The sequence below is a fragment of the Teleopsis dalmanni genome, chromosome 1, assembly GCF_002237135.1.
Source record: "Teleopsis dalmanni isolate 2A chromosome 1, ASM223713v2, whole genome shotgun sequence".
Classification (NCBI taxonomy): domain Eukaryota; kingdom Metazoa; phylum Arthropoda; class Insecta; order Diptera; family Diopsidae; genus Teleopsis; species Teleopsis dalmanni.
In genome coordinates this window covers 37,739,598-37,752,516 of record NC_051846.1, presented here as the reverse complement: position 1 = coordinate 37,752,516, position 12,919 = coordinate 37,739,598, and the positions used below count along the sequence as shown (strand labels likewise).

General features: G+C 30.5%; 1 protein-coding gene across 1 annotated transcript in view; it reads left to right on the top strand.

Moving 5' to 3' along the window:
• Positions 1-12,536, top strand: part of LOC119679742 — a 39,481-nt gene extending 26,945 nt beyond the window's left edge. The window contains exon 7 of the mRNA XM_038092250.1: positions 12,258-12,536. Coding sequence (XP_037948178.1) covers positions 12,258-12,536 — 279 coding nt within the window. The remainder of the gene's footprint in view (positions 1-12,257) is intronic.
• Positions 12,537-12,919: the final 383 nt, after the last annotated feature.

Here is a 12,919-nt window from a genome sequence, read left to right as displayed (position 1 = left end):
GTTTTATTTCCTATATTAATTTATTTTTGATAATGCCATAACTTAAAAACTATTAATAATTAGCAGTTTTAACATAAATTTGTAATAAACTTCTCCACTGCATATATGAATATTTGAAAAATATTTTAATGCGCTTACATATTTTATAAATTTAAATTAATTTCATCTCTTAATTAACCATATTACATTAAAAATGCACAATTAACTTTTTCATTGAAAGCTGACATTTTTAGGTTGGCATTTGTAAGTGATTTGGAAATACAAAAAAAAAACTGAATTACAAAAAATAATAATCACATGTAATTTTATGTGAAATTATCACATAAATGTCTGATTTGAATTTTAATAATTTAGTTAAAAATTTCATTTTACATTAACATCTACATTTATACATATATATATATATATATATATACAATGTGCAAATATATATGTATATATTCGGCAGATAGCTAAAATGCCATAGCTGTAAGCTCTACATAATATACTTTTATAAATTTTTATGTAATATAACAAATTTAAAATGAAGTAAAATAAACCTAATAATACTACTTCATATATATATGCATGACAGTTATAAAAAGAATCAGTGGATTACGCTTAAAGTAGTCGCTATAATGAAGGACAATTGTACAACGTGACGTATGAGTTACATTTTGCTAATCGCGTTAAGTTATATGGACAGTCATATAACAAATGGTCACGACAATTTTATGCTCTTTTTACCAAAACATACCAAAGGATGTATGTATTTTCTACATATAATTATATCTTCTACAAATAAATATAACTGCAAAGCTGTGGTAAAATACTGATAGATAAGTTAACGAAAAAAATGCCATAACTGTAAGTCTGCATAATATACTTTTATAAGTTTTTATGTAATATAACAAATTTAAAATGAAGTGAAATAAACCTAATAATACTACTTCATATATATATATACATGACAATTATAAAAAGAATCAGTGGATTACGCTTAAAGTAGTCGCTATAATGAAGGACAATTGTACAACGTGACGTATGAGTTACATTTTGCTAATCGCGTTAAGTTATATGAACAGTCATATAACAAATGGTCACGGCAATTTTATGCTCTTTTTACTAAAACATACCAAAGGATGTATGTATTTTCTACATATAATTATATCTTCTTATATCTTCTTCTTCTTCTATAATCCATTTTATATTATGCCATTTTATGTTATGAAATTTTAAATAAGAGATGGAAAGACTTAGCAATATATAGGCATCTATATGCAATCTGTTCACTTTTCACTAAAAAGAAATCCAATATTCTCATTGAGATGCCATGTAGAGATATTTATCTTATGGCAGGTTTACTTACAAGTTACTGTAAACTATTATGTTGAAGCTCTTTGAGCCAGTGCACTTGAGCACTGTTACTCTTACTTAACTCGTGGTATTTTCAAAACTTCTTTTTGCACCTTGACTGAATTATTGTTTATCATTTCATCAGAGTAAGCAATAATTGACCTCAGATCTGCATACCTCCCCGAGGAGCCTGTAACCATTCTGAGATAACGCGGTGTTGGTAAGTCTGTCAGTTTTCGCAAATAATTTCAGGGCTCTATTCTTTACGTATTTATTGATGGGATCAATCTTCAGGTCCCTTAGGATGTCATTCACTGTAAACTAGGAAACCATTATTATTATGGAAAAGGGGTAGTACACTGCGACCTAAGAGGTCTATTTTGCTCCATAATCGGATTAGAGTGTTTCTCCAAGTGCGATTTCTTTAATGAAAGATAGTATGGGGTCTGTATGTGGTCTGTATTTTCTAGTCTTGAAACATGCTAGAAAATTGAAGCTTCCTTTCAATTATATCTGTCGTTGTAATGAATACGATGAGAGTGCCTTTCATTTGTTTTATAGTTGTCCAGGTTATGAAGGCTGGAGTCTTAACATTTTAGGAGCCCCCTTTCTTCAGGATCATGATCAATTACAAGACCTGCCATTTTCTTCAGGATCTTGATCAATTACAAGACCTGCCACTAAACATCATTTTGAGCTAAGCCAAAGGTTCTAGGTGGTTTTAAACCCTGACTTTTCCTCTATATACGGTAACACAATAGGCCAATAGGTCAAAGTGGATTCCCGGTATAACTTAACCTAACCTAACCAAATAGCTGCAAATTATCGAAATGGTGGTCAGTGTGACCAACTTGAAAACTAATCCTTAAACACAGCACTTTAAATAATATTAGAGTGTGTGTAAATCTATACATTAAATATTATTCGCAATGAATTTGTAGTTTTATGTCCACTGTAGTCGAATAAACACTTTTATAGTTCCTAAGTCTCAGTTCAAAAAAATAATTCCTAAATATAATTACAAAAAATTAATTATTGAACACGAAGTCAATACACTTTCCAAATTAGATGTTATTGAAACATAATGTATGTGATTCGATATAAGGTAATTCAATAAACTTAATTAAATTTTGAACTGAAACCAAACAAGATATTTTATCAACACCAACAAAAAATTGTACAGAGAGACGTGGAAATGGGCAGCAAAATGCAGTGAAACTTCAAATCGCGTAAATTAAACTTTCGCTTGTCGGTCTGAAATGAAAACTTTTTTCCACTGCAGAATGCAATGAAGTTAAATGCAAAAGTAAACCACGGGCACATAACAGCAACAATAACAAATCGAAAAAAAATTATAGTAAAAACGGTAAAAATAGAAAAAGAAAAACTTAACCAAAGAAAATGCTTAAGTGAAAAACTGAAAGTTTTCCTGAGGCTAAATGAGGAAAAATAATTTTGGCGGATGGTAAAATGTGTTGCAGTAATTTTATGCTCATTTAATTTCGAGAGTTTGGCGGGAAATTAAATCCAGAAAAAATATATAAAAAAAAATACAAAAAAAAAATTTGTTAAATCAAACTTAAATGTATTGAAATAAATTATTTACAGTCCCAGATTATTAAAAAAAAAATTTTATAATAATTATTAAATATTTTAACGCTATAATTTTAATATATTTATTTCCTTTTTTTCGCTATAAGGTAAAAAATCGCACCCTAAGAATCAGTGCACCCTAAGAATCAGTGCACCCTAAACTACCGATTTACGGGCTTTACTCCTATTAAATTCATTTGTAAGTTAGTTTTTTATTAGTGTTGGTTAGCCTCTGCAGGATTTCATTTTCATTTAACAAGACGGCAGCGCTTTATATGCATTACTCAGCATTGATATTAATAGGAGTATAGGAGTATATGTGTTCATATACATATAAATATATTAGATATATATATATACATGTGTGTGTGGTTGTGCTTTGATTTTTATTGCTCGACATTCATTTATGTTGCATTAGCTTGGCCAGGATTATCAACGTTGCGGGTGCAAAACATTTGATAAAACATTAAAATGACGCCCCAAGCAGAAAATCACACTTCCATTGCCAGTTTGGCTTGTCTGCTTATATGTATAGTAGTACCTTGGTCAGCTTCATGCCTGGTATGCCTGTAAATTTTTCTTCTTTTTTTTCTTTTTTTTTGATCCGTTTATTTTTAATTTCTTTCCTGCACATGAAGCCAAAATGGCCACTGGGGGTGTGGCATTAAGCTGATTTTCCTTTTTTCAATGTTCACACAATTTTGCTTCAGCGCGCTTTTACTAAACATTATTCATTTCCCTTTTAATTTCTTACATTTCTGTTCCTTTTTTTTAACGTTGTTCCTTTCATTTTAAGTCTTTTAAGTCCTTTGATTTTTCTGCCTGCAATATTTCCTTATATTTTATACAAAGTTTAAATTTTAAATATTTTATATTATTTCTTAATACTTTTTATTTTATTTTATTTTTAATTTTATTTTTTATTAATCTTGAAAAAAACTTCTAATTTAAAGCAATTTATGCTTCAATTAACTACTTTACACTGTTTGCCTTCTCTTTAAGGATATAACGAAATTAATAAATACATAATATACACAATCCAAGTAGCAAAAATATTAATAACTTTAATAAAATTGAGAAAAATTATTGTATAATAACAGAAGAATAAAAAAAAACTTTATTATAATAAAGAAAATAAATAAGTAAAATATTTATAAAATGATATTTAAATTAAAAAAATATTTCACATTTACATATATAAAATACATACATTTTTTTGTATAAGAATTTTTCTTTTTATTTTCTTTATTATTATGTTTATCTTTTTATTCGCGAAGAATTCGCGAAGGAACTAAAAGCCATACCTGCACGGGCCTACGAAAAGTGTATGGAAGATTGGGTTAAGCGTTGGCATATGTGTATTGCTTCAGAAGGAGCATACTTTGAAGGAGATAAAATAAATTTGGAATAAAATTTAAATGTGTGTGTTTTATTTACAAAATCCGGGTACTTTTTGAGCTGGAAGTATAACATCGTGTTTTAGTAACAGTAAGTTCTCATTATCATCATCTATAGTAGCTTTTGTTTAGTTCGTACTTGGTGTTCTGCTCTAAAATATAAGTTCAGCATTTGCAAATACATGATGTTCAATGTCTTAATGAAGTATTAATTTAACCTGAGTGTAAGCACCTCTATATAATACACAATTCTAGAGTTAAGTTGAATACATTCAAAAAAATTCAAAATTATTCCTTCTATTTTTAAAGTATACTCAATCTCTTTACTGCTGAAAGTACAATGTTAGATTGTGGAAAATAAAAAAAATCACTATTAAGTATTTTTATCAAATCCATACCAAGCCAACTATAATTCACCTATAATGGTTCTTATCACAACATAATATTAGAGAAGTTTTCTTTAATAATAGAAGTTCACATTTACTGATAATTAGTTTTTAATGTCTACTGGGTATTATCAAAAATAGAATAAAATGTACGAGGTACTAGCAAATGAGCCAGTATATTCTAGTCACATTGACTCTATGATCATGTCTTATCTTTCGTAATTATAATATATTATTATCACTGCAGCCAAAACTACTCATGTTAATGAAATTAAGATATAGACGTTTCCTTTGGTATAAGCGAATTTAAGCATGTGAAATACCTAGATAGTTTGTTCACATTTTAAATATAAAACACATAAAAAAATATTTCAAATTTAGGTAATTTCCTTTGTGGGAAATTTATTTTTAAGGTTTGGATTTGACATTTCTTACCTTAAATCACTTAATTTATTTATAATGAGCTAATTTATATGAAAACACTTTGTATGGTAAATTATAGTCATTAGCGGAGCAAAACAGTCTAAAAGAGGCAAACATAAACGTCGTAGAACCAACCTCAACTAAATTGAAAACTTTCTACTCATTTCTTGAAAGCCAGAATATAAGTAGTTGTTGCCATCCTAACATCAGATAGAGACCTATTTTACCTTTTCAGTACAATAATCTTTCTCTAGACGTAATTAAAGCCAATCTGTAGAGAAAATTCAAAACATTCTGCTCTTTTATTGATAACCAGAATTTAAGCAGTTATTGTTATCTTAACATCAGATACAGACCTGTTTTTCTCTCCCGGACCAATAATTTTTTACTAGACGTAATTAAAGCCGAACTGTCTATAGAGATCTCATCCGACTCTATGTGGAATCCAAATGAAACTATGATTGCGTAAAATTAATCAATCGATAAAGTAGTAAACTTAAGTGAACTTCAAATAATTTTTGATTTACAAGCCAAAGTAAATTAAAACTCTTTAGCATCAAAAAATATAAACAAGCAGTTGATGCTGATGATGACTTATTTTCGTATTGAATATAAAGAAAGACATTTAAGGTATTACTTCCAGATTCGATTTCAAAATTCGATTACTATGAATGTACGTTAATCCAGTATAGTAGCATGCATAAATGCACATAACCAATTTGTTGAATGTTTCAAAGAGTGTGAATGAAAGTATTTGTATCTTAACTTGAGACTGAAGTAACGTGTCGACAAGGCGTGACCAACCCACACGTCAACGAAATGTGTTAAAAAACTCTCTTTGGTTGAAGACTGTCAGCTGCTTGAGTGCAGAATTGCAAGTAGAAAAGATAGTCAATGAACAATTTACAATTTTTACACTTTGTTCTATGTATCGAGTGGCTTTAGATACACGGATGTAAAAAAAAGAAACAAAAAAGGATGTATAAGAAACTCAAAAAAAAAAAAATGTGAGCAAAAATTTAAAAAAATTACATCCAAAAAATGCTTTCAATAAATGTGGTACCAAAATTCAGCAAAAAGGAAGAGAAGAAAAATTTAACTTTTAGCCACAACAAAATTTAATTTAACAAATTTGTTTATCATTTAAAGTAAAATACAAAAGAAAAGCAACAACGAAAAATTGCAACTTCAAACAGAAAATTAAATTTCTTTTTTTTACTTCAAAATTTGCTAAATCACAGCAGTCAACGTGATTATCATTTATATAAGCACAGTAAAGTGAAGTACTTCTGACAGTGATACAATAATGATGTTGACATTGCAGATCAACTACAATATCTTCTGAAATAATTTCGACAGTGACACAATAATGATGTTTGTATTGTTGATCATCATCAACATCGACGCCATATCAAAAATCAGCATCGGCGAATGACTTAAATTTAGTCACGTTTTGCTTACTCAATTGATTTGCGTAATCTTTGCCACTGTTTCATTTCCGTTACTACACACCTACCTTCAATTTTATATATCCTCTTCTTAATATCAATGGGGTGTCACAGAGCAGTGTGTAAGTGTTACGTCAACTAGCTAACTAGTGAGCGTAGTGTAAACAATTCCATAGTAGTTTTTATCTTGAAGCGGAAAGGGAAAGAGTATGAAAAATTGCTTTGCAGTTTAACACTTCATTTTCAAAGATGCAGTGTAACAGTCACGCTGCAGTGCTACGTCTGCGTTTACATATTGCAACAGTTAACAAACTGCTTGCACATCATCCTTGCACTATCTGTACAAAGTGTATGCTATCGGTGAAACGGTGAGAATCTATCACACAGGAAGCAAAGAACGGAAAAATCCTTAAAGCGATTTTCCTGTCCTTATTTTGATATTTTTAAAAATTGTCACACACTTAATGTGTTTGGACTTGGATTTTTAATGCAGCACTTGGAAACGCTTAAAGCGGTAAACGTGCCACGTATTTTTAAAACATAAACATTAGCTTAACGCGTGCCAAAAGGTGGACGTTTGGTCGTTTGGTCGTTTCGTGGTTTTATGACGTGGGGCATACAAAATTTTTACACTACTTAAGTGTGCATGTCCTCATTTATGTCATAGTGTCATTTGTGTCGTGTGTCTGACAAATGCTTACAAACAAAGACATCAAAGTCACTGCGTTAATGTCTTTTTAAGCAATGGCACTTAGTGCGAATATGGCAGCGTTTAGTCAGGCATAGACACCTGCATACACACTCACACATACTCATGCTAAAACAATATAAATTAATAACAAAAAATTCATAAAAATTTGCTCAATCTCTAAAGGAAGTAAAGTCTAAGCGAGCATTTATATAAATCTGTTCCAGGTGGTTGCACACCATAAAGCAGTTTATCTTTGAGATATGCTTTGTTTGGAAACATGAAAAGAAAGCGAAGTAAAGAGAAAGTCAAAGTCATTAAAACAATGCAACAACTTGTTTACCTAATCTTTTACCTTTGATCATTTAAGGTCAATTAGCTTGTTTAACACATCGAGAAAAATCCTTCGTCATTTTAGTGCAAAACTTGAGCTTAAGCTTGCATGAGTAAGGATAAAGATGAGTAAGGATATTTTTCTACTCACAATTTTATTACCAAAAAATCAACATAAATTGTACATGAAGCAGCAGTTTGTTAACATACAAAAGGAAATAATTTACTAACGGCGATTTATTTGGTTTCACGGTGCGTATGAGTAACATTTTAACTATTCTTTCATATCTTTCGAATATATGCATATGTTTTATGACGCTGTAGAGCGTGTAGTGTAACTGTGATTCCGCTCGATTTATCAACAATTCAGCTTGACTTCAGTACAGGCGATAGATATAAACAAAAGTGACAGGGTCTCAATAAACAAATTTCTGGTATGGACTTTGGCGACGGCTGAGTTCAACCCCAGCTATATACGAACCTAAGAAAAGGTTCTTTACAAACTTGAATTTTCTAGTGTTTTAATGAACATTAATTATGTTATACATAATTATTTTGCTTTTGCATATTTTTTTTCAACTTTACTGTTTGGAGCTGCAATTAACATTAATTAGTAAAAAACCTCGAAACTAAATTTGGATAAGCAATAAGATATATGATTGAACATTACTAATTAAAATGTTTGACTTTCAACTATATGATTCTAAAAGTTAAATATAGCGTAATATTTTCATAATGAGGTTTAAGTAATTCATGATTATATAAAACTTAATTTTTCAAAAAATGTAAACTCAAACGTTAGGAGTAAAGTTAGGACTCAAATACTTAAATACTTACCTCAAATACTTAAACTAAGAATTATTTTTCCAAATCTACCTAAGTTCTACCAGAATAATTATGTTCTTCAGTTCTGGCGACTCATTTTGTTTTATTTATGGTTCTTGCACACCATTTATCTTCCACAAACTCCATCTATGAACAACAAGTAACGCCCACTACCGAACTCAATGTATTAATGCTTTACAATCACAAGGAATTGGAATTATGGTAGTTGTCTAATCTCTTAATTACCTCATCTTATCTTAAAAACTAAAAATATGTTTTTTACTTTAAATACTTTAAATTAAAATCATTAACGTACAGTTTTACAATACTTGATTGATATTTGATGCTAACTTAATATATGCAATTTTACCATTGAGTTTTTAGTGATATTTAAGTGCTCCTTGAGGAACATATGAGGGTTACTTAGGTAAGAGTTTCTCCGCTTTCTATAAATGTCGGCAAAACTTTTATAAATTTTGACTTGAAAATTAACTAGGTAACTAGGACACAAGTCAATACCTGGTACTTACAGTTTAAAAAAAATTATTTACAAATAATTAAATTCAAGAATTATTTTTAAGACCACTGATGATGGGTGTTTGGCTGTATGGTCAGCCAAAAATTCATTTATTTAAAATAATATAAAAAAAAATTGTTTGTTGTTGTAGTTTACTATTTTTCGAAAACCTCTCTAGGTAGGAATATACAATTTAAATGCCTAAATAATAGTTCTAAGTCATAAATTAATACCAGTGCAGTATAGACATAGTTTTTAATTGTTATTTCCACTTGTATTAATGTTGACTCTTAATGAGTTTTTAATATTTATTAAGAGCTTATAATTCAAATTCAAAATTCTAAAATTTTCTAATTTACAAAATCAAAATGTATATACATGAAAATTTGATTGTCAATTTCTAGTTTTCAAAGTGAACTTCTCTCTTAGAATAATGCCACATGAACGCCACACACTTAAGTCATAACATTTCAGAACTTGTCTACAACTAGGGACTCAAAAAAACTCAAGTCTCTAACATGACTAACATCACTAACAGTACAGTTTTTTTAATTATGCACTTTAAACTATTTTGTGATTAAAAATAATAATGAGTAAATAATAATTATTAATAAATAATGAATAAATGAAATAGTTTTTCTAGAATATGCGCAATAATAATTTACCTTGATTTGTATATGAATATAGAAAGGTGGCCCCAGGAGCGGAACTAAAGGTCAAGGTTATAATATTTAATTTAAAACAATCTTCAAATTAATTCTTGAAAAGTTAATTATTTTTGCCGAAAGTTACGCTTCTTATGACGAGAAAGTAGCTATTTTTAAAAGTTAGAAGTATTCGAATAGCAAAGAAAAGACAAGAACAAAAATTTAGTTATTTTTTGAAATTTGGTTGACCACACAACGCTGTTTCTAGTATTGCCAAGTACTCATCTTCTGTAGCCTTATGAGTAATTAATTCGTGAATGTTTATTATTTAATTAATTATTTAATTAAGAACTACAATTTATTGTAAGCAAATACAAAAAGTTTAGTTTGGTACACAGATGGATCAAAGATGGATGAAGGCACTGGCGCTGGTGTATATGGACCCAACACCAGCATTTCGGAGGCAATGGGCACATGGCCGAGTGTCTTCCAAGCTGAAATCCACGCAATCAACTTATGCGTAAAATCCAATTTAATCAAAAAATCTTCTGGCAAGAAAATCGTTATTTACTCTGACAGCCAGGGTGGTCTTAAAGCTCTTTCTTCTTGAAGTTTCAAATCAAAACAGGTCCTTGAGTGTTACGAGCTTCTGCAATCACTTGCAGCTCGGAATAAGGTAAGCCTTTACTGGGTTCCGGGCCACAGAGGAGTTTTGGGAAATGAAAAAGCCCTCAACCCTTTTGTGGAATAAACTGGGCCAGTACATAACAGATTATCAAGGAAATGGAAACTCATATGCGGCTAGAGTACTGGGTAAACTTTCCAGGACTCAGACAAAGCAAAGCACTGATAGAAACCTGTTTCATAAAGAATTTCTGTCACCAGAACAGATTAAGAACTCTTCTCTAGATTTAGTTCTATACTTTATTCACAAAGCTTTTAGGGGCTTTGTTTAATCAATAGTGAAACTGGTACAATAGGTCTCTTCTGGCCACAGTACCGGCTGTTAGGCAATTTTCACGTCTACTCTTTTAGTAATAATTATAATTGTAAGCATGTAAGCAATCTTCAGTGGTCTTAGGAACCTCAGTTCGTGAATGTTTATTATTTAATTAATATTAAGAACTACAATTTATTGTAAGCATCATTTCAGTGCTGCAATTCACGTCTTTATAACACTTCCTATTATAAAAAATATCTCTTATATAGAAACATTAATTTAATAAAATAAAATTTATCAAAATGTTAGCTAAGAACAAAAAAACATAAATTTTTTAATAAAGAAAAAATTTATTAAAAAAGTAGCACATAAATAGATAAGAATAAAGCAATTAAAAGTAAGTCATATTAATTAATCATTTGTCAACACACATAAAAAATGACTAAAATTTTATTTATATAATTAAAATGAAGCAATAAAACTCTAAGATATATGCTAAGATTGAGGAAAATAAATAAAAAAAAAATTTGGAATAGATGCGGGTACATAGATAAAAAGCATTACGCACTCACACGTGCAGCTTCTCTTACTTATGTAGGCTTTTGTATGCCAAATGTGTCTCTATGATGAATGATGCGCATTGGCAAGAACTGGATGCAGGAGTGCGGGGTCATACAATAGACTAAGATTGTAACATTCTTCAAATTTACTAAATGTTTGCTTTTTTTACTCTTCACGACAACAAAAAACAACCAAAAACGAGCTAAAATGAAATTCAACTTTCATTTTCATTTCCGTATTTGCCGCTGCTAGCAAAATGAAAGCACAACTTCCGTTCCTTTTTCAATGCTGAGTCGAAGCAAAGCAACAGCTCACGTTATATCTGTGCAAAGGCACAGCTACACACACTCTCAATATGAAAGGAAAGATACTTTATTGTTGAAGTGAAAACACAATGGAAAGTAAGGAAATAACAACAATTTCTATGCTTAATAATAATAATGATTGCCTTAGCTTTTCTTGCACATCTATACGTGGCACTCTACGAAATTGTGTGGCATGTTGAACTCAAACTACAGGACGTATGAGAAGTTTTGCCGCAAGTACAGAGAAAGAAGATATGCTAAAATAATTATGCCGGTTTAGCGCGAAACAAAAAGTTATATGGCTTACAAAAATTTTTAGCTTGATTCTTGTAAGTTTCTTCCCAGCTCTAAGCGAATCTTTAGCTTTATTTTATCTGTGACGACTGAAGTTCCTGCAAATTTCTTGTGTTTTACGTTTACTTTTTCATTTACGTGTTACGTGAAAGCGTTGAAGCTTCTAAATTAATTTTCTCGCACTTCAATTTCATATCTTTTATGCTTGGCCTTATTTTTTCATATTTATTTCTTGTTTTTTTTTTGTTTTCCTGTTTTTTTTGGTCCATTGTTTGTGCTGTACTGCACAATTGCTATTGATGCTCTTCTTCATGACGGCTATATAATCAGTTTTATTTTCCAGCACATTATTTTGTTTATATTTTTTTTTTTGCCTGGTACTTTGTACTTTGAGAATTCGCTTTCACTTTTGGCCTTTAAGCATTTTAAATAGGAATTTCCTGGCCGCAAAAGCTACATAAGTGTCCAAAACAAATAAAAACTTTAGAATCTTCTACGCTTACACGCCCACTAACGGAAATGCTTTAGAATTCAGTGCGTTTCGAATTAAATTAAATTCGTTAAGTTGGCAATCGTGCGCATCGTTTGTCATGGCAATGAATGCGGTTTAAATGTGGAAGCAGAAGCAGAAGCAGAAACAGAAGTGGAAGTGGTCGTGGAAATGGAAATAGAAGAAGTGAATATGGAAGTGAAGGAGGTGGATATGGAAGTGAAGGAGGTGGATGTGAAAGTGGTAGTAGCAGTGGCAGGGTCGAAGTTGAATCTGAAGCTGAAGCTGAATCTGAAGCCAACGGCAGTGGCAATGGCATATGCCAAATATACTTTTAAATGTGAATGTGTTTAAATACTCAAAACTGCCATGTTTGCACTGGTATGTGATATTGGTGCCTTTAGTGCCTTTGGTGGCGTTGGTGGTGTTGGTGGCGTATGAGTGCTTTTAATTTTTAAAATCTGTGCTGGGTGGTTGTAGCATTTCTTGCGGCATTATTTGCGCCAGTTTACTGCTCTACCGCTGTGCGAACTCAAATTATTTGTTTTATTTGCAGTCCTTGTATTTTATGTTTTGTAATTTTGTTTCTCTGCGGTCGTTTCCATTACGATTTAGTTATGAAATGACCAAAATACCATAAACGAGAAAATTTCACAAACAACAAGAAAAATATTACAAATAATTTTATTACACAAAAATCTCATTATATCGCGTTTTTAATGTTACTGTTAAATCAC